The sequence below is a fragment of the Achroia grisella genome, unplaced genomic scaffold, assembly GCF_030625045.1.
Source record: "Achroia grisella isolate CSIRO2021 unplaced genomic scaffold, CSIRO_AGI_Agris_v1 utg783, whole genome shotgun sequence".
NCBI lineage: Eukaryota > Metazoa > Arthropoda > Insecta > Lepidoptera > Pyralidae > Achroia > Achroia grisella.
In genome coordinates, this window is record NW_026713023.1 from 595,095 (window position 1) to 622,638 (window position 27,544).

The 27,544-nt window shown below is 34.2% G+C and overlaps 2 protein-coding genes across 2 annotated transcripts in view; both read left to right on the plus strand.

The window, feature by feature from the left end:
• The first annotated feature begins 3,882 nt into the window (after positions 1 to 3,882).
• Positions 3,883 to 11,190, plus strand: LOC131851465 (uncharacterized). The gene is made up of 5 exons (XM_059201969.1): positions 3,883 to 3,919; positions 5,165 to 5,257; positions 7,208 to 7,398; positions 7,876 to 7,989; positions 10,912 to 11,190. Exons 1-5 carry the CDS (start codon positions 3,883 to 3,885, stop codon positions 11,044 to 11,046), a joined length of 570 nt encoding a protein of 189 aa, XP_059057952.1. The 3' UTR covers positions 11,047 to 11,190.
• A 4,915-nt stretch (positions 11,191 to 16,105) lies between these two features.
• Positions 16,106 to 27,544, plus strand: part of LOC131851441 (phospholipid phosphatase 2-like) — a 97,068-nt gene continuing 85,629 nt past the window's right edge. The window contains exon 1 of the mRNA XM_059201940.1: positions 16,106 to 16,339. Coding sequence (XP_059057923.1) covers positions 16,208 to 16,339 — 132 coding nt within the window. The 5' untranslated portion in view covers positions 16,106 to 16,207. The remainder of the gene's footprint in view (positions 16,340 to 27,544) is intronic.

A 27,544-nucleotide genomic window follows, 5' to 3' on the forward strand; every position in this document is an offset into this window, starting at 1 on the left:
TCCGTGACAGCGCGAAGTATTACTGGCTGCGTGTGCGCATCGTAGTGTGCTACTAACGTTTGCTATCATCATAAATAACTAGATGTGACACGAGATGAGATTATGGACCGATGAATCATTGATGAAATGGGCATTGAAAGTGTGCGTAGATAATCTTAAGTTATCACTTATCATGTCGAATATCAATTGTTTTTGTGTATTATAATACTCCCCACTTGTGATGATGAAGATGATAATATTGATGATATGTATAAAGTATTTGAATAAACAGCATGTGCCGATAGAAATCAAGAATTAACCTCATAATTGAGAATAAATTTTGTATCCTAAATTACAATTGTAATTCAGGATAAAAATATTATAATTAAATTTGCACTCTATGAAACATTAACAATTTCTTCTTTCGCGCGCGGTACTCTTAGACTGTTGCCTTCTGTGTCTAATAAATCCGATTTTGGTCACTCTTATAATAATAATATACACAATTCACACAGCGCCATCTAGTTTCAAGTTAAGTAGAGTTTGTGTTATGGGTACTAAACAACTGATAGATATAATTAGATACATATATTATACAGACATACATAAAACATAGGAAACAGCCGTATAACACAAAAACTCATTCTCATGAATACAAATGTTTGTGCTGTGCGAGGAATCAAACCCGCAATGATAGGAAGTAAAGTGGTGTTTTAAACCGCTAGATCATCAGACCGCCGCCACATCATCATTAGACCGCTACATCATCAAAGATATCATTATAATAATGAAAATTAACCGTTAGAATGCTACACGGTGAAAAAGTGCTGCGAGTTTTAGTATGTATTTGGTGCCCCGTGAAACTGATATTTGTCTAAATGAGTCTTTTTATTTACGACATTTTTTTTTCCTTTTTATAGTAAATAATCAAAATATATACAGAAATTCTCATACATTTTTTCTAAAACTGTTTATCACTAAAACTGTTAAAATTTAAACTCTATGACACATCCAGCAATACCTGTTGATCTATAGGATATGCTCACTTAAATATACAAATCTTGTATGAATCACACGTGTGTGCTGGCTATGGTATACATTGAGCCATGAGCCAATGACATACAACGTTATGTCAGTTGTGGGTCACGACGATATGACTCGTAGAAGCCTGTTTGAGAATTAGAATGTAATCTAGCTCCTGCACTAGATTAGTTGTAGATCAAGAATTAAGTTAAGACGGAGCTCCATATATTATAACAAAACCCATTGTTCTATAAATGTGTACTAAACTGTAATGTTTGGAAAGTGTGGGTATCTTATATTTATACCGTTTAGTGGAAATAGTGAAACATTTGAAGAGATGTAACAAAATATTTGCAAAGAATAAAAATAAAAGACAGAACTATTTATATTATTATTTATTTATTATTATTTATTTATATTATTAACCGGGTTTTAACATGAATAATTTTTCGACAAATGAAGGTTTACCTCTCAAAAATCATTTTTTCTAAAAATAACAGAACTATTACTGTAACTACCATATAGTAATTTTAAGTAGCTGTGACGTGGTCGAGTGGAATGAGTACTCATGCTCACTAAAATGTCCAGACTTGAGGCGGCGTGGTGGGCCGGGTCATTGGGCTCCCTAAAATATGGTCGAGCGCAGTGATGGCTGGCTCATCCGTCATAGTCGTGAACGGGTGCTGCTTGTAGGGACTGGTCTGCTCTTATCACTATGACTGATTGAATCTTATTGTATATTTATATTTGACCCAAAAATTAGTGCTGGTTGGTAGTTTGTATTCACACGGTTCGACTTGTAAATGTAAACTTACAAGGATTGTTTAGAAGAGCAACACACAAGTTTCTTGCTCGTTCTTCTTGTGATGAGACAGCTTTCCGAACGAGCGGTAGATAAAAAAAATTGTTATGACTATTCAAAAGTGCTTAAATTAAGTTTATTTGAATAAATGATTTTCTATTCTATTAAACACCACCAAACGCCGTAAACTGCTGCACCTGGGTCGTATAATGCGGAATGAAAAATATAGGATTCTGCAATTAATTACACAGGGAAAAATCCAGGATTGCCAAAGATCAGGCAGACGTTGTACTTCTTGGTTGAAAAACCTTAGGCAGTGTTTCTGCATGAGCACCAGATTTCTTTTCAGGACCGCCGTGGACAAAATAAAGATTGCTATAATGATCGCCAACCTTCGATAGGCGATGGCATCTACAGAAGAAGAATGGTAACTTAAGACGAGATGTCTCAAACAAAACTATAATTTTAACTCTAATACTGGTTGCATATATTTTTTGTTTCATAGTTGTATTATTTAGGTATATATTTATATATGTTTGTTAAATACTAGCTATACACGCAATTTCGCGTGAAATTTAACTTTATTTTTCTAAAATAAAGGTAGTCTAAGTTACTCCTTATTACATCAGCTACCTACCGATAAAAGTCCCGACAAAATCGGTCCAGCCATTTCAGAGATTAGCCGGAACAAACAGACATAAAAATTGTAAAAAATGTTAGTTTGGTGTATGTACCGTACCTACCGTATTTATATTCATATGCATGTAGTAGGAAAAGGTTATTTCAATATTACAAACAGACACTCCAATTTTATTTATATATATAGATGTATAGATTTAATATAAACTGTGTAAAACAGAAATTGCGTTGTTTTCTGAAATAAGCAATTATAATTAATAAACTTTTTTCAGGCAATAATTCTACACTAAATACTGATCAGTTTATATTTTGTCAAATTTTTATAATGACCTCTTATAATGTGCACGATTAATGACGTAAATATGTGCGTGATGAAGTGTATTTTGAGGGTATGGTTTTACGGCTTCTTTTTAATTGTAATGATCTGTCTTGAGGTTTTTGTTGGTCTGCGTCGTTTGAGTAATTAGTTATACAAATTGACGCATTTCTATCCGTTTGTATTAGATAAAAATTACATAAGTATATATATTTTTAATACTATTTAATGATACGAAGGCTTAGTGGTTTCTCATTTACTGACTGACTTTAAATTATCTTTGCTATAAACTCGTAAACAGAGCAATCTAATACCTCATATGTTTCTATCGAATACTTACCTGATTTTATACATAACTGGCTACTCGCCCCGGCTTCGCACGGCTGTACATATATTATATATATAAACCTTCCTCTTGAATCACTCTATGTATTAAAAGGACCGCTTCAAAATCCGTTGCGTATTTTTAAATATTTAAGCATACATAAGGACGGACAATGATATGTTAAGAATGCCCACCTCACTTATTTAGCAGTTTAGCTTCTGATGGTTACGGATTCGATTCTTCGCACAGTAAAAACCATTTGCATTGATAAGTATTATTGTTTATATTGGTCTGGGTATTTCGTATGAATATGTATGCATTTGCAAACAACACTAGCTGTGGCAAGGACTAGTCTAACATGGGACTAGATGGAGCTGTGTGAATTGTCCCGAGTAGCTATATGTATACATATAAATAGAATTGGAGTGTCTGTTTGTAATATTGAAATAACTGTTTTTTACTATATGCATATGAATATAAATAGGGTACATACACCAAAATAACATTTTTACAATTTTTGTCTGTCCGTCTGTTTATTCCGGTTAATCTCTGAAATGGCTGAACCGATTTTGACGGGACTTTTATCGGCAGGTAGCAGATGTAAGAAGGAGTAACTTAAACTACTTTCAATTTAGAAAAATAAAGTTAAATTCCACGCGAACGAAGTCGCGGGTACAGCTAGTTGTTAATATAATTTGAAAGCCATGTCATTTAAAATACAGGCTGTATATAAAATCGCTTTATCCTCTTATACCTAAGTATCGACGTAGGCATTCAAAAGACTTATTACAATTCGTTATGTGGCGCCTTCTCGATGACTCACAGCACTTCAAACGTACATATGTAATATGTATGTACATATTTACTTTCTATCTCATGACTCAACCTGTATGGCATTTGCAAAAGTATACAACTGGTTTTTTACCGCGAGTTCGCTTATTTGAACTTTAATTAAGTTTTCTCAAAAAGCATATTACCGAAATTGTCTTGGCTCAGTGGTTAATTTAGAAAATTCTAGATTTCAAAGGTTGAATATTGGCAATACACAAAAATATTAGGTAACTCTACTATAGTTGTAACTACCGGTAGGAAACCAAATTAATTCGTAAGCTCGTTCAATCTTAATATAATATTATAAACGACAAAATTTGTGAGTATGGATGGACTTTTGTTACTCTTTCACGAAAATACTAATGTACTGTACGGATTTTGATGAAACTTCACAGTAATATAGCTTATACATCAGAAGAATAGATAGGCTATAAATTTCATGCCGGTTAAACCGCAGGCACAGCTAGTATAATACAAATAAATACCCATAGATAGACATAATACATCTATCTACATCTAGCCTTAATCGAAGCAGATGTCACTACAGCAGTGCACTACATAACTTAAAATATGCCTAAATTCACTCACTTCTATAAATAAATGCCTATATATATAAATAAATCCGGCCCCCTTGTAATATATATATATGAATATTACTGTGACAATATACTGCATATACATAATACATATAAATGATCACTGGATCTGTAATTTGTCGGATTACAAGATACCTTTTGTAAAAAACAAAACACCCTTGCACTCTATAATAATACGATGGTCCGACACTGCCCTGCAAAATGATTGTCGGACTACCGGGGGTCCACTGTATATGTATAAAATAGAAGAATCATCATTGGATCTATAAATACCTTTTGTAAAAAAATTGAATGACAATTTATTCACTGCTGAAAATGAGGGGCCTGTAATGTATATAAAAAACAATTGGATCTATAATTTGTCCCTTCAGAAATTTGTTAGAAACTTTTCGTTTTTTATCGTACGCAGATAGTATGGTATGGTACTCAATATAAAAAAATAAAAATAAAAAAAAAAAGTAAAAGTTGGCAACTTTATGACAGGTGTCTTTTAAGAATATTTTGTTAACATTAAAGTTGAAATGGACTTGTTTTTTGTGAAATTTAATATTTATATTCTAACCTCTACTTTTAGTTTTTTTGAAATGAATTTGCTCAATATAAAAAAATAAAAATATATTCTTATGACTGTCTTTTAAGAACAATAAATTAAGTGAAATATAATATTTATATCGATATAGTTGTATCTGTAATAAATAGGGCAAAGGAAATATTGGGAATTCGGCAAACGTTACGACAATTGGCCCGTTAGTACCTAGTTAGATAATTAACCTAATCTTTACATAGTATAAAATGAACTTGCTTTCGCGGTCTATTGATCTTTTAAACTACGCAACGGATTTTAATGCTCTTTTTAGAAAGAAAGAAAGAAAGGAAGAAAATTGTTTATTTGGTACACTGAAAATAATTTTTAAAATTTAATTTACATTTTATATTAATAATTAGAGTACCAACTAGGTCTCCGCTCAGCAATAGATAGAGTGATTCAAGAGGTAAGTTTGTATGTATAGACATCCTTACCTGGTAAATAATATATTTGCCTTAACGACTCTCTTCCCAAATAGGGTAGTCATTTGTCAGACCATTGGCATAAACATCTGGCTTTGAAGTTTGCCGACAGCCACCTAAGCTATCCGAGCTCTATTCAATGTCTGATGATGCCTCGTTTAGAAGCGAAACATGTGTCGCAATTACTGTGTAGACTGTATAACGGTCGGAATTTGATCACCAATAGAGAAAGATGAAGGACTAACTCTCATACAAAACAACTTGTGAGCAAGAGATTTTTTTGCGGAAAAACAGTTTATCTTGTTTAAAATAAAAACTATTGGTTATTATATACATCTGAATTGTACTATTTATGTGCGTATTTAGTATAATGTATATTGGAAAATTCGAGTCTTAAATCAGTCCCGTTTTCTTATACGAATCAAAAATATATTTTATAAGACCAATCTTTGAGATTTTTTTCTCTGCTACAAAAGTGAATCAATCATGTAACGAGAACTGTCAATATGATGTCAAAGATCTGAAAAATGAAATACCTAAATATCAGCCCCGAATGTTTTGTAATTGCTGAGAAAAGTTAAGGTATCTGAGGTCAATATTTGCGATGCGTCGCCTTAACGCTTCCAGTAGGTTCCAGTAGGTGGTGGTCAGGTTTCCGCACTGAATATTTGTGGTCTCACACTTGCTTACTATATGGTAGCAGAATTAACAGTACTAATGGTCGCCCAGTGGTCGAAAATCGACTATAATAAAAGATACAAAAAGATATTTAAACCTGCAATAAAAATTAAACAAAAGAATGCGCGCTGGTTATCACCTCACCACTGTTGCATTATATATGAGGTGATGAAGTGTCGCTACATAATTTATTGTTTATTGTAGAGACTAGGTGAAATAAGTGTACTATTTATTAACAGTACATCTTAAAATAGGCTTATTAGTAACGCGTACATTCGACGCGGAGTCGGAACGTAGACTGATTTTACACTTAACTTAAATCAAATCTATGTTATCTGGAGAGGTAAACTAATGAGAGTGTGCCTGCCAAGTGTTGACAGAAATATTACAAGTGTAGGCACAAGAGTTTATATGCGTGTATGTGACACATACGTGGTACATGGTGGTGTATAATGTTTTTTTTATTGATTTAATGTTATTTATGTAATATATCATAATTAATAAAATATTAGCATTCTGCACTTTATATAAACTTAAAATGTGCGAAGTATCATACTTCTCCGTTCGCACAATTTTCGTAAAAAGGCGTACAAAATTTTTGATTCACGTAATATATAAGTAATATACATAGTAATGTTCTATAAAATAAAAGATTTTTTTTAAATAAAAGTAGCCTAAGTTACTCCTTATTACATCAGCTACCTGCCAAAAAAAGTCCCGTCAAAATCGGTCCAGCCATTTCAGAGATTAGCCGGAACAAACAGACCGACAGACAGACAGACAAAAATATTAAAAAGTGGTTTTTTGGTGTATGTACCGTATTTATATTCATATGCATGTAGTAAAAGGTTATTTCAATATTACAAACAGACACTCCAATTTTATTTACATGTATATCTATACATATAAATAAAATTACTTTAATACTTATAAATAAAATTACTATAATAATAAAATTACTTAATTAATACATCTGTATAGATAATATAAAACCATTAAATTTGTTACAGAAAGTCGTGACATCCTAGCATCACAGCCGAAACTATCTCTGCACAGTCTACGCAGTCCCCTTGTGGTCACAAGCCATAAGTTCATAGCAGATGCCATAGAGAAGAAATGGTGTCTCACAAACACCTTCATGTATATTCTCAAATATGTGGGAGACTCGAAGGATGAGAGCTCTAATTTTTATTATTTTGAGGTTAGTTATTCAAAGGATTTGGTACTTTTCGGTCTACTCAATGCTTGTTCTAATTCAAATTCAAAATATCTTTATTCATGTAGGTCTATTACAGACTGTCATGATTTGTCAAATCTACCGTCAGTTCGGAATGATTTCGAGATGAGGAGAACTGACGAGAAACTCAGATCGCAATCTTTTCAAATAAATGTACATTTTTACGATAATACACAGTCATTAACTTTCAAATTTAGTAGAATAGAGTGACCACCAGCATATGCTATTGCAAAAAATAAAAAATCTAATTACAGCTTACGGCCTCTTATGTACATACATAATATGGTGTTTAAGTAACATAGAGTACGTGAAGCTAAATTTTATTCCACTTGCCGTCAAATCTGTCAGCTGTTTACTATTCCATTCACGTTACCATCAATTCGGAACCAAAAAGATAAAGGCCAAGACTTTGATCATCTTAAATAGAGCCTCTTTTTACAGGCCGTGTTCAGCCAGCCGACAGCAAGCTACCCGATCTCACAAGCAACCGTTTCAGTATTCTTCAGAATAGAAGACAAACATATAGAACCCGTGGAACTAAAAGGAGTGCCATTGGTAATTTATTTATTCTGTATTAATACTGTTTCCTTCGACTTCGTCTGCTTTTTTTGAGATAAAAGATAGCCTATTGTCTTCGTGATACAATTAATCTTCATTAACTCTCATTTAGTATTTAAGGTAAGAAGCCTGGTCGAAATATCTCCTTTGGAAAGTTTACACTCTTTCCCGAGGAGATAAAAACGATCGCTCCTAAGAATATCCTTCAATTCTTGTCCCTGACGGGTCTAGGTAGCGAACTCTGAAAAGGGCGAGCACAATAGATCTATGTAGGTCGCAGTGCTACAGGTGCTGCACATCTGACAATAGCCCAAACAACCCAATAAAAAAAAAAAAAGAAGCCTGGTATTTAATATCCGCGGATGTCATATATGTAATGCAAATATAGACGGTTTTTTCAATAACATAAAAAACCGTCTATTTGCATTACGTAGCATTTAGATGACAGACATATACGTACAAAAATATTTTCCGCAGGTACGCTTTTTTAATCCCTTTCTAACAGTGAAGGAATTTTTAAAATCGAATCAGCAGAATCGAAGATTATACAAAATTTACCTAATTACTAATGCATAAATTACCCGAACAAACAAATATACAAAATTTACGTCTTTAAAATTAATATTATTACCCCCCCCCCCCCCCCCCCCCCTAATAATATTAATGGGGACTGATGATCTCATTACTAGCAATGTACCATGTCAGTGTACACATGTGTAACCATCGTGATAAAATCTTGGTGAATTTGTGTGACATTGTGACAAATTCCTGACCTCTAGTGCTGGATGATGAGATGAACTCTTATCATCCTGCACTAGTGCTCCGACAGCGTAAACCATTAACGCAGGTGGGTGCACCATTCCATTATCATCCATAAAATAAAAAAATGTATATTATTAGTACAGTACTATAGATTATGCACCCGTGTGATGGTGGGGCGTGGTGTTAGTTGTTAATAACTTAATTAGGACATAATTGTATTGTATTTTGACGTACTAAATGTATAATTAATTTGTTATTTGCCGCAATTATCGGTAAGTGTTAAGGTAATTTATGAATCATTCTGTGGCCAGTTCTATACTTTATTACCTATTATGCAGTTATAATAGAATTTTCCTAATAAGAACATCACATATGTCACGTACACCATCAAATCAAATCAAACCCAATTATGTCATGTATTTATATGATACTAGCTATCCCGGCAAACGTTGTTGTGCTATATAATTTAAAATCGCTATTAAAAATAGGGGTTAATAGGATGGAAAGGGATTGTTAGTAATGTGGATTGATAACCCCATTGCTAGCAATGTACCATGTCAGGTCGACCTCCACGCGGTTCCCCCTGGAAACCATCGTGTTAAATTCCTGGTGAATTTGTCACGATGGGCTAACTGACCTCACCTCATGCTCATCTTATCATCCTCCACTGGTGCCCCGCCAGCGTAAACCGTTAACGCAGGCGGGTGCACCATTCCATTATCATCCACAAAAAAAAAATAGGGGTTAATACTAGAAGGGTGAAAATTTAGATTTAAAGAGCAACACACAAGTTTCTTGCTTGTTCTTCTTGTGATGAGACAGTATTCCGAATGAGCGGTAGATTAAAAAAAAAATGTTATGACTATTCAAAAGTGCTTCAATGTAAGTTTATTTGAATAAATGATTTTCTATTCTTTTTTCTATTCTACGGTTGTATGTATTTTTCAATCCTAAATAATAATAAAATATTATGTCAAATAAATAAAAAAAATATATTTAGGGGTGGATATCCCTTACCACTTAGGGGTATGAAAAATAAATAGTAGTCGATTCTCTAGATAGGTCCCATTAAAATCGGTCTAAATGTTATTTTGGTGTATGTACATATTTATATTCATATGCATGCACTTCAATTTTATTTATATGTATAGACATATCGACAATCACTTTACAACTTAGTTCGAGAAAAAGAACAAGAAATGGCTTCAAAACTGCAACTAATGATATTTTTATATCACAATGGTGGCAATCAAACATACGGCCCATCTGATGGTTACTGGATACCGTATGGAAACAACAGAGGAGGCATGAGTAGTATCACGGGTATCACATGATAACGTGATGTCCGTAGTACTGTGCTATAGTGCTATGTATTCATTTTCAATATTGACGACCTCGGTGGTCTAGAGGTCTAGCACACCGCTTTACGACCGATGGTCGCGGGTTCGATTCCTCGCACGGCACAAACATTTGTATTCATGAGTATGATTGCTTGTATCGGTCTGGGTGTTTTCTATGTATATTATGTATGTATTTACGAAAAAAATTATCTATGTATTTGTATCAGTTATCTAGACCCATAAAACAAGCTTTAGCTAACTTAACTTGAGGTCTAGATAGCGCTGTGTGAATTGTCCTGAGATTATTATTATTATTATAAGGTGTATAGACGACGGCTGCCACTTACCATCAGGTCAGTCAGTCAGTCAGTCAGGCTTTTTTGCCTTCAGTTACGAAATGAATTATATACAACCACATAATATTGTAAAGAATGATAAGATGGGGAGACGAGTCAGGTCAGTTAGCACAACGTAGCAAATTTTTCAGAGGGAACCGCGTGGAGGTCAACCTGACGTAGTACATTGCTAGCAATGGGGTCATCTATTTACATTACTAACAATTCCCTTCCTCCGATCGGATAGTATTATACCGTAAATTGTATTATGAGAATGGGCTGTGTTTTATCGTAAAAAAGCAGACAGATTCGAGGGTCATAGCTAGTATATATATATATATATATATATATATATATATATATATATATATAAGTAGTATGTATATATTTACCATTGTATTATGAGAATCAATATGAGCTGTCTATTATCTTAAAAAGCAGACGGCTTCGCGGGTCATAAGTAGTATGTACTTATTTACCAGATGACATTCAGAATCGAAGGGCAACGCACAGATCACGATGTACGCTACGTCACCCTCACAGCTGACTGGATCCTGGCAGTTCTCAAGATGAAGCTCAAGTTGTATCAGAGGATAGAAAGCATCAAGCTGTTCTGATTGGATTTACCCTTCTATCAGATTTATCCACTTATCGAAGGAAAGACAAATCATCATTACATAGTATAAAACTTAACTAAAGATTTTGAAGCTGTTTTTTTTAATAGACAGAGTAATTCAAGAGGAAGATTTATAAATATAATACATGTACATCTGTGCAAAACCTGGGCGAGTAGCTAGTTCTGTATATAATATAAATGATTTTGACTTTAGTAAAATGTAATTTTGTAAATTAATTAATAGTAGTAATAATCATATTTTATAATTAAATTCCTAGTAAAATATAATCATTGTTGTTATAAAAAGTTATATAAAATTACACGTAACTACCACATCAAACGAGTCATCAGCTTCTATGTCTGTCTTTCTGATAAAAAAATAAGTAAAAATAACTTATGTTTATACACATTTATGTATTAGTATACTAAAATGTTTGTGATAGAAAAAGCAATTAATAAAATAGTGAGTTAATTAAATAACGAGATTCGTATCATTTTGCTCATTTTATTTATGAATCATAGATTTAAGTTCAAGGAAATAAATTATTATGTTTTGAAAGAATTCCGATGAGATAAAAACCCATTATGTTAATTCGAATCGTAGAAATATTTTAAACATGAGTTTATGATGTCCAATGGTGTTTGTGAAGCAGAAATGAACTAGTTTTAGTTGTATATTAGTTGATTAAATATATTCTAATAATATTTCGCTATTTTCTTATTTTATTACTTTCTTGAGATCCTTCTCCTGACAATGATAAATACAACAGAAAAAGAACTAGCGAAATCGGTAAAGCCGTTCACGCGTGATGCCCGTGAAGAAAATAGGGATTCACTTATATTTACATATACTACCTGATCCGGTAAACGTTGTTTGCTTTATAAATAAAATTGCTTTAAAAAAATGGAGGTATTAAATTAAAGACGAATCATAAAATATAAAAAAAGAGTGACCCACCTCAAACAACATCAGTTTTTAGGGTGGGTCACTTTGAGGTATAAAACATAGATAATAACCTAATCCCAAATCAACCGAATATGCATATAAAATTTCATCAGTAGCTTAAGATTCCATCACGGACAAAAAACGTGACACGAACTTTTTATATATGTAAAAAAGTTCGTTAAGATTATCCACATTCATTCATAACTTAGAGCAGCGCTCTTGTGGATGGAGCTCTTACCTGCTTCAAGATTATCGACAGAAGGTAAAATTATGTATTTTCGTTTCCTATTGTAACAAAGGAAAATTGATATTAAAAACCGAAAGAACTATATAAAATATGCATAAATAATTGATTCTTTGTTCCTGTCATAGAGATGTAGATACCCCATGAATCATTGAATACATTATCCTCGTCAGTTCAGCGTCGAACTGACTTTCTCTATAATGCATAATACCTTATTTGAATTGCAAATGTGTTGTTGCGATTCGGTCACGTTTTTTTTGCATTGCGTGATCATGTATTTATACATTGAGATGCAGGTTTGATATTTTCAAACCGCTTTAAAATAAAAAAATATACTTATTGTATTCTATGGAACCTCTTTTATCTATTCCACGTCCAATTCAAACGGGGACCGAAATTAAGACGGCCTAAGCTGAGGTTCGAAACCGTAGAACTCTCATACTAAAATCGTATCCGTTAGGTTGGCCAGGGAGTTGGCCAGCCACTCAATAAGTTTTTCCTTTGGTTTGGTGTGCTATCTGCACTCGCACCCTATCGTTCGATGAAGCTCTAAAGGCCAGCTACGGCCAACAGCATTAGACTAGTTCGATAAAAACTCTTCTTTATTTTTAATTTTTGCACTTATTTATATGGAAAAAGTTACAGTATCACCAAAGTTAACGTAATATTTACTACTGAGTAACATGTCCTGTTTTTAGGGCTTTAAAGGCCAGCGACATTAGTGGCTAATATACCATTACAATAGGTAAAAAAATGCATTCTATTGTAATAAGTGTGTATGATACATATGTATTTTTGCCATGTGCATGAATGAAACTGTATTTTTGTAAGCATGTACAAGCTTATTTCTTAAGAATTTGAGGTGAATTTCTTGTGATTCCTTAGCTTTAAAGTACTCCGATCTTACAGTAGATTTGACATATCACAGGAGTCTAATATTCCTACATGAATAAATATATTTTGATTTGATTTGACATGTGTGAATTTTTTATTTAAATGTGTGTATATCTATGTCTTATATATACTTACATAATACATCCTTATATGGTAGTTTCAGTTACTTAACGCAATAGGTTTATTTCCATGTACGGGGCTTTCCCGCTTATTATGGGCGTACATTTTAATGAATGATGATAAAACGATGATCACACTTACGTCAATTATACGCGTTGACGGGACTTCAGTGAAGGATCTGCTTTATATCAAATTTAGTAGTAGCCAATTCATCAGAAAATAATATTAGTACTTAAAAAACTTTGATATTAGGAACTGTTGTAATTTTGTAATGGATTTGTAAAGATAGGTGACACTGCATGTTGTCAACTCACCTGGCCGGCCAGCGGTAGTTCTGGGCCAGACGGATAAGGTCTGCATCGGTGCCACTGTTAGGCAAATTGTAACATCTCGGCTGGAGGCTCCTCTGGAGTTGTACAAAAGTGGACATTAAAGAAATATAATAATATTAAAGTAAATTAAAAAAGGCACGGACAATATGTATGTGGAAAATTGTATTTAAAAAAAAAATTGTATGGATGATAATGGAGTGGCGCACCGGCCTGCACTAACGGTTTACACTAGTTGGGCACCAGTGGAGGATGATAAGATGAGCCTGAGGTCAAATCAGTTAGCCCATTGTGGTAAATTCCCCATAAATTGATCACTTGAAGTCAACCTAACATGGTACATTGCTAACAATGGGGTTATTAGTTCATATTACTAACCATCCCCATTCCCCAATGGATGCTTTTAGAACATCATCATTGGGGGAAGAGATTGTTAGTCATGGAGAGTAGAGAGTCGTTTGTTATGTGTCCCTGGATATACTTGGGATTATTTTTGATGAATTGCCACGATGCACTAATTCATCTGGATTTATCATTAGCCATCATTAGCATATTATAATTAAAAAGCATGATATCAGTCCTCCAAGATCGCAATGTTTTAGTTCTGTCACGGACTTTCCTGGAAATTTTTTTTCAGACTAATGTTGTTGCAATTCTGTCTAATCGCAATTTACAACTATGATTTCCAGGGTACCCGCGTGGAGGTCAACATGGTACATTGCTAGCAATGGGTTTCGAGCACATTACTAACAATCCAACAAGAGCTTATTTGCCATTCCAATTACATGGAAAAAATGGCAATATTCTCCTTATTAAATGGCATAGACTTTATTAGAGCTTGTCACGCGGCCATATCGCAAGCCATATAGTATAAACTGGCCAACGTACGGACGGAAAACGTGAGTACCGTCGATACTGATAAAAGCAATTAAGTGCAACTATTTTAGACGTCACGCGTTGTTTGTGATGCTAAAATTGTTCTAGTTAATATTATAATAGCAAAAGTTAGTTTATATGTTTGTTTGTTACGATTTCACGATTTCACTGCTTACATATATACATATATAAAGAATGCGGAATAACAAACTAGATATGGGTCACTTTTTATTTCTATCTTTCATAGTCACTTTTAAGTCATTGAGAAGCATTAAGATAATTGTAACAATATAAAATAATAATCACATCTTATTCCAATATTGATCGTAATAAAACAAAGGTAATATTTTTGTTAGATATTAAATTTTAAATACAGCTTCGTAACGTTTATATAAAGTGAATTTGAATTGACTACAGTGTGAAAATACCTATGTATATTTTAAATATTATCCTGTTCTAAACATATTGTTCATTAAAATTGCTGACTAAATCTCTGTTGTTGGAAAACACAGATTACAAAACAATTTGCACTTGAATAATACAAGTTATGAAGGGGTGAAGGGGATTGTTAGTAATGTGGACTTATGACCCCATTACTAGCAATGTACTGTCAGGTTGACCTCCACGCGGTTCCCCCTGGAAACCATCGTGATAAATTCATGGCGAATTTACCACGATGGGCTAACTGACCTGACCTCATGCTCATCTTGTCATCCTCCACTGGTGCCCCGCCAGCGTAAACCGTTAGCGCAGGCGGGTGCACCATTCCACTATCATACACAAAAAAAATACAAGTTATGCAGGGAAAGGGGGAAATAAGTAATATGAAAATCATCGTGGTGAAATGACAAGATGGACTACACCCTCATTTGCCGTCTGGAAACCATCATGAGAAGGTCCTGGTCAATATGTAAGCTAACTGACCTGACATGAAGTCATTTTATCATCCTCCACTGGGGGCACCAGTGTAAACCGTTAGCGCAGGCGGGTGTACCATTTCATTAACATTAATATGAAACAAAAATACAAGTTATCCATTCACCACACAGATGATTTATATTGCCTCTGACTACCCCTCCCAGTGTTATAATTGTGAGTACACATATATTATTATTATAAAAGGCATTCAATCCCAACAGTATGATTGTAATAAGTTAGTACATTTACCTTCATTGTTGTTTTGTTTTGTTCTTCTATTATTTTGGTTGTCTTAGTTATTCCTTTATCTTCTCTTATATTAATAATATTTATAAAAATGTATATATTACAATAACGATATCCAAATTGTACATCTAATGAAATCATAACTTCACAAATCCGTTTCAACTCTGCTGAAGCGAGCTTAAACCACAGGCGCAAACGCTGAAGCATAGAGTACATCAAACAGATTCTAAATTTAAAAAAAAAGTTATTACAATAAGTAGGTAACACGGGTAACACATACCAGGTATAAGTAGAAACGCCATAAAAGCGTCCATTGTTTGAATGCAGTGCTATAACAATAGGATTATTGCGATATCTCATGACTGAACCACGTGGAGATTTACCTGTCTCCGCGCTGACTCATGGCGGTCGTAACAAGTATTTACCGCCAGGCACGACATCGAATCTTGTGCGAGTAAATGACCTTACTCATTTACTCGCGCAAAACCATCGCGCGCGCACGTTAATACTGCGTAAACGAATTTCTATCGATTATAATCGATTCTAGTGTGCTTTTTTAATTAAATAGTGTTGTGCAGTGATATATCGGATGATGGTGCGCACCTATAAAGTAGTGAAGTGCTTCAGGATGCCAAAACGTGGCGGCAAAGTTGTACCAGCTCAGTCCGGCGATGGTGTGTTTACGATAGACATGTCATCTACTTCAACTATCGATATAGCGGTATGTTTATATATCGAATATCGATAAAATGGTCTCAATTAATAGTTTGTGATGTACCCTAAGGTTTGCTTGTCAAATTGGACTGCGTGGGTGTTTAGTCATGTATTTCTAGGAAGTTTTGAAACCATATACTGTTTCACGGATGTGTTATATTTGTAAACGTACGAGTATGATTTGATTTTTAGAATAACTTTAACATATGTACTAATAGTATACACTGTTTAAAGTGAAAGTTCAAACCATTCATATAGGACACGTTTTGCTACTTATGCTTGTATTTTGTTTTTCACTGTCCCTACCTTTTTTTGCACTTTAATGCTGTTGGCCGCAGCTGGCCTTTACAGCTTCATCGGACGATAGAGGGCGAGTTCAGATAGCACTCCAAGCCCACGGAAGGACTTATGGAGCGGCTAGAGGCCAACTACCGCCTGACGCATACGTTTTAGTCTGAGGACGCTAGGGGTCCTATCTCCGAACTTCGGCTCAGGCCGTCCAGTTCAGTCAGCGAACTACATCAGTTGAGAAGAACTGGCAATAAGACATTTTTTTTAACGTAAAGCCTTAAGTGTATTCCACTGGTATATCTAGTATTATTATAAAAGAAACGTTTAGTGCCAATAAGTGCGTTTGTTTTCTTGAACGATTGAAAAATATTGTTGAACTGGGTCCTGTATTAAGTTAAAGATTCTGTACTTAAGACGACGTATCACAAATATTAACGTTAGTAATCTCAGTTTTCTCAGCAATTACAAATACAAATCTTTCTGATTCTTGCGACAGAAGTCTTGAGCTTAGTGCAGGGATTGCTTTTAAAACATTTTGTCTATAATCATTTATGTAAAGTATACAAATAAATAAATAAAATAATAATATTTTGTATACGTACGAAATTTATTTAATGTAAATATATTTACTCTTATATGACGCAGACGAAGTTGCGTATTCTATACAAATAAAAGAATTAAGTGTCTGTTTGTAATTTCAAATTAACAGCTTTTCTATATATTCATATGAGTGTACATCAAAAACGATTTTTTTTTTGTCTGTCTGTCTGTTTTTCTCGCTAATCACGCTAATCTAATATCCGTCAGGCGGGAGATGGCCTTCAGTCGCTCCGTAAGTCCTTCGAATTTGGAGTTGCAGCATTAGAGTAGTCCGAAAAAAGCAGATAGCTAATGTTTTAAGGAGTTAGGCTTAATTAGGCTTAGGAGGACTTAGGCTACCTTTATTTTAGAAATTTTATTTATATTAATTCCACGTGAACAAAGTCGTGTGTAACAGATAGTTGTTAATATAATTTAAACTTGCGACCGGAGTATTATGACGTTTATGACGTCATTTAAGTGTGTTTTTATTACAATTACGAAAAGGAAACAGCTATCAGGATTTAATTAGAAATACCAGAGACATTACAAAATACACTCGAATGCAGATATAGCGGTTAAGTACACAGCCTCACATTGGATTAGTCGCGAATTCGATATGTTTAAATTGCTCACAGCAATAAAGCCATCTTATTGTAATTATACTTAATAATAATAATAATCTCAGGACAATTCACACAGCGCCATCTAGACCTAAGTTAAGCTAGCTAAAGCTTGTGTTATGGGCACTTGACAACTGATATAAATACACAGATACTTTTTTGTAAATACATATAAACATAGAAAATACCCAATAGAAAAAATTATACTCATGAATACAAATGTATGAGTGAGATTTGAATGTATGAGTGGTTACATAAGTCAGTTGTGATTTTCTTGTAGGTATATAGGCGACGTTTTTTCTCTAATCGATGCTAATGGTATGGTTAACCCGCCTTCGCTAACGGTTTACACTGGCGGGGCAGCAGTTGAGGATGATAGGATGAGCATGAGCTCAGGTCAGTTAGCACATCATGATCAATTCACTATTTATCACGATGGTTTCCAGGGAGAACCGCGTGGAGGATAACCTGATATTGCTAGCAATGGAGAAGACCCATTGCTAGCATTGTCAGGTTGACTTCCACATTACTTTACTAACAATCAATCCACATTACTAACAATTCCCTTCGCTATAGGTTAACGGTTTCCACATACCATCTGGTAGACTGTCTGCTTTACATTCTAAAGACTTAAAATAACTATTTGTAAGCTAAATAGGCCGTAAATATATAAATTGCTTAATAGTCCCGTCATGCAACCGAGTCTAGACACAGTCTATTGCAAACACATCAGTGACTCATTATATGGAATATTCACGGATGGTAACTGTGGTGACCACAGGATAATCAACGACCGTATCTCCGGTGTCAACAAGTTTAGGGTACGTGTACACTACATCTATACATATAAATAAAATTGGAATGTCTGTTTGTTATATTGAAATTATCGTTTTTACTACGCGCATATGAATATAAGTACGGTACATACAATTACAATTTGTATCTGTCTTGTCTGCCCGTCTCATTGTTCTGGCTAATCTCTGAAATGGCTGGACCGATTTTGACGGGACTTTTATTGGCAGGTAACTGTTGTAATAAGGAGTAACTTAGGCTACTTTTGTTCAGCTAGTATAGTATATAATTACTAGCTGTAACCGCGACTTTGTTCGCACAGTGCACGCAACGGAAGCCCTCAAATATCGATAATTTACTCCGTTTTGCTGTTGATGCTTCGCTTCTATTGGTCGTAGCGTAATGATATATAGCCTTTCTCGACAAATGGACTATTTAACACAATTTTTTTTTTAATTCTAACCAATAGTTCCTGAGATTATAAAACAGCCAACAAATGCGTAGCGATTTTTTTTAATGTATATGATGATGGATTGGTGCATCCGTCTGTGTTACGGTGGCGCGGGCACCAGTGGAGGATGATAAGATGAACATGAGTCAGGTCAGTTAGCCTATCTGACGACCTCGGTGGTCTAGCGGTCTGGCAGACCGCTTTAAATCCGATGGTCGCGGGTTCGATTCCTCGCACGGCACTCAAACATTTGTATTCATGAGTATTATTGTTTGTATTTGTTTGTTGTATGTATTTACGAAAAAAACAATATCTGTGTATCTGTATCAGTTGTCTAGTACCCAAGCTTTAGCTAGCTTAACTTGGGTCTAGATGGCGCTGTGTGAATTGTTCTGAGATTATTATTATTATTATATTCACCAGAAATTTATCATTATGGTTACCAAGGGGAACCGCATGGAGGTCAACCATTTTTTTTTGACAGATCTAAACAGAATACTACCTACTACTAGTTCGACAGGGGGAAGGAGATTGTTAACAATGTGGACTCATGACCCCATTACTAGCAATTTACCATGTCAGGTTGACCTCCACGCGGTTCTCCCTGGAAACCACCGTGATAAATTCCTGATGAATTTGTCACAATGATCTAACTGACCTGACCTCATGCTCATCTTATCATCCTCCACTGGTGCCCCACCAGCGTAAACCGTTAGCGCAGGTGGGTGCACCATTCCATTATCATCCATAAAAAAAACTACTTCGTCATGTTTTTAAGTCCGCTGATTTTGAATAACTATGCTGTTAAGGGGGAAATGGATTGTTAGTAATGTGGACTAGTGAGTCCAGTGCTAGCAGAGTCTGGTACACTCATAGAACCTATCGTGATTAATTCTGCTAGACTTGTCACGATGGGCTAACTGACCTGGCTTCACGCTCATACATGGTGTTCAGCCAGCGTGTTTTAAATGATGTCCATCTATTGTTGATATTGGTAATCAACACTACATATTCATTATTATTACATAGTATAAAACATAAAAGTTATTCGTAAAACTTAAGAAGCCTTTATAAGCCCACTATAGCAGTGCTATAAAAGCTTTATAAAAATCTCTATTTATAAACGCCCTATAAAGCTCTTATAACTGTTCATTAGCAATCAGTTCTATAAACCCTCTATAAACCTATGATAAACCTCTGATAGTGAAAAACGTTATTCATAAATGCTCTATAGCGGTCCGATAGTCAAAACGTCAAATAGCGAGCCTATAAAGTTAACAGAGCCGATTCATACTTTAGCGGCATTTTAACCTCAAAATTTTGAAATAATTATTGCGTTAATTAATAAAATGGAAGCTATTACGACTATTTCTACAATTAATTTAATTGATATGTCAAGAAATCGACAAAGGAAAACATTAAAAAAAAAGTCAATCCATTTCTTTTATCTGATAAGTGCTTTAAATATAAATATAGATTTTATATCTACTATAGATATATATTTATATATACTTTATATTAATATAGAATCTTTAAACTTACGCAACGGATTTTGAAACGGGTTTTTTTAATAGATAGAGTGATTCAAGGGGAAGGTTTATATGTATAATACATGTACACCCGTGCGTAGCCGGGGCGAGTAGCTAGTATTAGATAAAATGCGTTGGGTTCATAAATATGGAATGATAAGATAATAACGTTACACAATATTTTCTCTAGTACTTTTAATTCTATATTAAACTATTGTAAAACTTTATTACATAATTTAAATTAAGACACGAGTGTCATAAACCGTTGGTTTAAAAATATATAAGTCTTCTTATTGCATACAATTAAGATATTAAATATCTGTTACTTATCTTCATTTGTGTTTGTAATATAATATATAATGTGTCAATGACCTAGGACAATTAACACAGCGCCATGTAGTCCCAAGCTAAGCAGAGATTGCGTTATACTAAACAACTCATGTTTCTACTTAAATATTTTTTTTGTAAATGCATACATTATATACATAAGAAACAATAATTAATTGATCGATGGGCAACATACCGCTTTATCCGATGGTCGCGAGTTCGAATCGTCACTTTGCACAAACGTTTGTATTCTCGAGTATGATTGTTGGTAACACTAAAAATCATAGTAACTCAAGCTCTGCTTAACTTGGGGCTGAATGGTACTGTGTGAATTGTGTTATTCATATGTATATATTAATATGTGAAGCATAAACTTTGGACCCTTTTTTACAAAAACCGCGCGGACGGAGTTGTATGAAATTTCGCTCACTTATAGTTCATAAGGACAAGTGCAAAATCTTATATATAAAATTCTCGTGTCTCAGTCTTCGTTCCCATACTCCTCCGAAACGGCTTGACCGATTCTCATGAAATTTTGTGAGCGTATCAGACCTACTCTGAGAATCGGCCAACATATATTTTTCATCCCCCTAAATGTTAGGGGTAGCCCACCCCTAAAATTTTTTATTTTATTTTAAGGCAAAACTACGTTTGCCAGGACAGCTAGTGTTAATATATTTTTTAAATACATTACTTAATCAATAAAATCGATCTGACATCTCCCCTTAAGAGGAAGGTTTATATGTATAATACATGTACACCCGTGCGAAGCAGGGGAGAATAGCTAGTTATTATATAAAGGTTGCTCAGGTATTTGCCTTCTTAAAGGATTCACATATTCTTATAGACCGGTGTATCAGGTTTAATATAACAAGGTCATTACGACAGTTGCTACCTGCATAAAGAAGTGTAACTTTTTTTAACATTGGTCTTTACAACCTTTGGTAATAATTTATTCGACTTCACAATACAGGTGGGCCACGGTTATTGAGTATATATAGGTAGGTATAATTCTGAGAGTAGGTAGGTATAATACCTTCTCTTAAATTTTTTAGTGCAATGACAACAACGTCCTATATGACGGTAAATGGTAACCGTAAAATATTTTGACTCTAATGAATACTTAGTGGTAGTTTGTATTCACACATTTCAACTTAAAAATGTAAAGTTACAACAATTAAAAAAAAAAACTTTAAATATTTTCTCACTAATATTATAGATGCATGTACGGATGGATATTTGTTACTCTTTCACAGAAAAACTACTAAACGGATTTTGATGAGACTTATAGTAATATAGGTCATACATCGAAATAACACAGGCTATAATTTAAAAATACATAATGTAAATTGGGCGATATATAAAGATAGATGTCAAGTAAGTGTGATGCAGACGAAGTTTGCACAGGTCAGTTCTAAATGCTATGTTAAAAAGGTTTCATTCCAGTTCTTCTCAACTAAATCGGAAATAGGATGGTAGATTTAGAGATTAAAGAAATAGATGCAAAGTGGCATAATCCTACATGCATAAGCTCAGACCAAAATGAGTCTTATGAATATTCTCAATTGGATCTATATACTGAACTGGACGGCGGGGAAAATATTATAAATTATACATAACATATAAATTTGACGTTCATAAGCGGCTAAAATGTCCTACATGAATAAAGGATTTTTGAATTTGAATTTGAATTGCAAAAGGACCAATGAAAGGACCAAAGAATTTTGTAATTTTCTTCTAGTGCAACCAAGTTAATAGATAAATAAGTAAATATTCTGCTCTATTTAATATATGGTCAGAAGTTCGTTGAAAAAAATACCTGCCATAGAGTAACGTTAAACGGATAAACCGTTAAAAATTTAAAATCCTCTTCTATTATTCTATTTTGTATTTCGAATACAATACCACGTTAAGCAATAAATAAAGTTACACGGCAAAATAAAAACGTTACCATCGAACTTGTATTTACATGAAACAAAATGCATTTTGCATTTAGTTGGATAGTACTTACCTGACCGTTATTAGTTATATCTAAAGGTAGATAAAAACAAAATTGTGCTTTAACTCAACGGATTACGGTTTATTTTATTCACAAATTTAATAAAAGGAAGTCGCTCAAGGCTACGAAGGATAAATTATCGAAGTGGGAATTCCTAACAAATGTTTCGTGTTAAGGGTATTAAAATGTTCTGATTCAGAGCAAATATATACATAATTAATTATGCCTAGCTAGTATTAAATCTTATATATTTAAAATTCTCGTGTCACGATATTAGTTACCTAGCATGTTCCTCCGAAACGGCTTGACCGATTTTTATGAAATTTTATATATTCTGGAGGTCTGATAATCGGCTACTATATATTTTTCATACCCTCTCCCCGGCGCACGGGTGTACATGTATTATACATATAAACCTTCCTCTTAAATCACTTTTTCTATTAAAAGAAACCACTTCAAAATCCGTTGCGTAGTTTTAAAGTTTTAAGCATACATAGGGTCAGCGACTTTGTTTTATACTATGTATCTTTGTTTTGAAATTCCTTAAAAAATTAATATCCGTAACCGAAATTATCCGAAACTAACGGATGATCCGAAATAATTTCATATCCGCATCCGTATCCGTATCCGGTATAATAATCATTCCTATATCCGAAACCTATCCGTATCCGAAATTTCGTATTCATAACATCCCTGATTTATAGAGAACCGAACCTGTTCCCTTTGTAATTTGATATAGATTTAATAGCTACTTAGTAAGATGGAGGGGATTGTTAATAGCCCAAGAGCCCACGACTGCCAGACATACGTCATTTTAATAAACCTGAAAGTTCTTGTATGTATGTCCCCAACACAGGTAAGAACGATCCCCAAATATGAAACCTGGATCGTGGTTCCTTTGGCAGGTACCAGGTAACAAAGGTGTAAAAAAAATCATATCAAATTCGTTATTTTAAGAAACTCCATATTTTCATATATTGTTCGTAGCATTATTATAACTTGCGCTGTTCATTGCCAGACACTTAGTGTGGTTCCAAACCCCGCCGGAGCCCCCTAAACTATACTACTTTAGAAATAAACTTACGTCATTTTAATAAAGCTGAAATTTATATATATTATTGAGAGTTCTCTCAAACTGACTTTCCTAAAATGCCAGACAGTTTTCTTGGTTCCTTATCCTACCAGACTCATTGAAACTGTATATTGGGTAACAACGGTGTATACAATTTCATATCAAATTCGTTATTTTAAGATGCTCCATTTTTTCACATATTGCTCGTAACAGTATTATAACTTGCTCTGCTCGTTGCCAGACACTTAGTGTGGTTCCAACCCACCGCCGGACCCCCTAAACTATACTATTTTAGAAATAAACTTACGTCATTTTAATAAAGCTGAAGTTTATATATATTATTGAGAGTTCTCTCAAACTGACTTTCCTAAAATGCCAGACAGTTTTCTTGGTTCCTTATCCTACCAGACTCATTGAAACCGTATATTGGGTAACAACGGTGTATACAATTTCATATCAAATTCGTTATTTTAAGATGCTCCATTTTTTCACATATTGCTCGTAACAGTATTATAACTTGCTCTGCTCGTTGCCAGACCCTTAGTGTGGTTCCAACCCCCGCCGGCCCCCCTAAACTATACTATTTTATAAATAAACTTACGTCATTTTAATAAAGCTGAAATTTATATATATTATTGAGAGTTCTCTCAAACTGACTTTCCTAAAATGCCAGACAGTTTTCTTGGTTCCTTATCCTACCAGACTCATTGAAACCGTATATTGGGTAACAACGGTGTATACAATTTCATATCAAATTCATTATTTTAAGATGCTCCATTTTTTCACATATTGCTCGTAACAGTATTATAACTTGCTCTGCTCGTTGCCAGACCCTTAGTGTGGTTCCAACCCCCCGCCGGACCCCACTAAACTATACTATTTTATAAATGAACTTACGTCATTTTAGTAAAGATGATATTTATATATATTATTGAGAGTTCAATCAAACTGACTTTCCTAAAATGCCAGACAGTTTTCTTGGTTCCTTATCCTACCAGACTCATTGAAACCGTATATTGGGTAACAACGGTGTATACAATTTCATATCAAATTCGTTATTTTAAGATGCTCCATTTTTTCACATATTGCTCGTAACAGTATTATAACTTGCTCTGCTCGTTGCCAGACCCTTAGTGTGGTTCCAACCCCCGCCGGACCCCCCTAAATTATACTGTTTTAGAAATAAACTTACGTCATTTTAATAAAGCTGAAATTTATATATATTATTGAGAGTTCTCTCAAACTGAGTTTCCTAAATTGCCAGACAGTTTTCTTGGTTCCTTATCCTACCAGACTCATTGAAACCGTATATTGGGTAACAACGGTGTATACAATTTCATATCAAATTCGTTATTTTAAGATGCTCCATTTTTTCACATATTGCTCGTAACAGTATTATAACTTGCTCTGATCGTTGCCAGACCCTTAGTGTGGTTCCAACCCCCGCCGGAGTCCCCTAAACTATACTATTTTATAAATAAACTTACGTCATTTTAATAAAGCTGAAATTTATATATATTATTGAGAGTTCTCTCAAACTGAGTTTCCTAAATTGCCAGACAGTTTTCTTGGTTCCTTATCCTACCAGACTCATTGAAACCGTATATTGGGCAACAACGGTGTATACAATTTTATATCAAATTCGTTATTTTAAGATGCTTCATTTTTTCACATATTGCTCGTAACAGTATTATAACTTGCTCTGCTCATTGCCAGACCCTTAGTGTGGTTCCAACCCCCCGCCGGAGCCCCCTAAACTATACTATTTTATAAATAAACTTACGTCATTTTAATAAAGCTGATATTTATATATATTATTGAGAGTTCTCTCAAACTGAGTTTCCTAAATTGCCAGACAGTTTTCTTGGTTCCTTATCCTACCAGACTCATTAAAACCGTATATTGGGTAACAACGGTGTATACAATTTCATATCAAATTCATTATTTTAAGATGCTCCATTTTTTCACATATTGCTCGTAACAGTATTATAACTTGCTCTGCTCGTTGCCAGACCCTTAGTGTGGTTCCAAACCCCCGCCGGACCCCCCTAAACTATACTAGTGTATAAATGAACTTACGTCATTTTAATAAAGCTGATATTTATATATATTATTGAGAGTTCTCTCAAACTGACTTTCCTAAAATGCCAGACAGTTTTCTTGGTTCCTTATCCTACCAGACTCATTGAAACCGTATATTGGGTAACAACGGTGTATACAATTTCATATCAAATTCGTTATTTTAAGATGCTCCATTTTTTCACATATTGCTCGTAACAGTATTATAACTTGCTCTGCTCGTTGCCAGACCCTTAGTGTGGTTCCAACCCTCCGCCGGACCCCCCTAAACTATACTATTTTATAAATAAACTTACGTCATTTTAATAAAGCTGATATTTATGTATATTATTGAGAGTTCTCTCAAACTGACTTTCCTAAAATGCCAGACAGTTTTCTTGGTTCCTTATCCTACCAGACTCATTGAAACCGTATATTGGGTAACAACGGTGTATACAATTTCATATCAAATTCGTTATTTTAAGATGCTCCATTTTTTCACATATTGCTCGTAACAGTATTATAACTTGCTCTGCTCGTTGCCAGACCCTTAGTGTGGTTCCAACCCCCCGCCGGACCCCCCTAAATTATACTATTTTAGAAATAAACTTACGTCATTTTAATAAAGCTGAAATTTATATATATTATTGAGAGTTCTCTCAAACTGAGTTTCCTAAATTGCCAGACAGTTTTCTTGGTTCCTTATCCTACCAGACTCATTGAAACCGTATATTGGGTAACAACGGTGTATACAATTTAATATCAAATTCGTTATTTTAAGATGCTCCATTTTTTCAAATATTTCTCGTAACAGTATTATAACTTGCTCTGCTTGGTGCCTGACCCTTAGTGTGGTTCCAACCCCCCACCGGACCCCCCTAAACTATACTATTTTATAAATAAACTTACGTCATTTTAATAAAGCTGATATTTATATATATTAATGAGAGTTCTCTCAAACTGAGTTTCCTAAATTGCCAGACAGTTTTCTTGGTTCCTTATCCTACCAGACTCATTGAAACCGTATATTGGGTAACAACGGTGTATACAATTTCATATCAAATTCGTTATTTTAAGATGCTCCATTTTTTCACATATTGCTCGTAACAGTATAATAACTTGCTCTGCTCGTTGTCGACCCAAGAAAACTGTCTGGCAATTTAGGAAACTCAGTTTAATAGTTCTCTCAATAACATATGTAAAGTTCAGCTTTATTAAAATAACGTAAATTTATTTATAAAATAGTATAGTTTAGGGCGTCCGGCGGGGGGTTGGAACCACACTAAGGGTCTGGCAACGAGCAGAGCAAGTTATAATACTGTTACTAGCAATATGTGAAAAAATGGAGCATCTTAAAATAACGAATTTGATATGAAATTGTATACACCGTTGTTACCCAATATACGGTTTCAATGAGTCTGGTAGGATAAGGAACCAAGAAAACTGTCTGGCAATTTAGGAAAGTCAGTTTGAGAGAACTCTCAATAATAT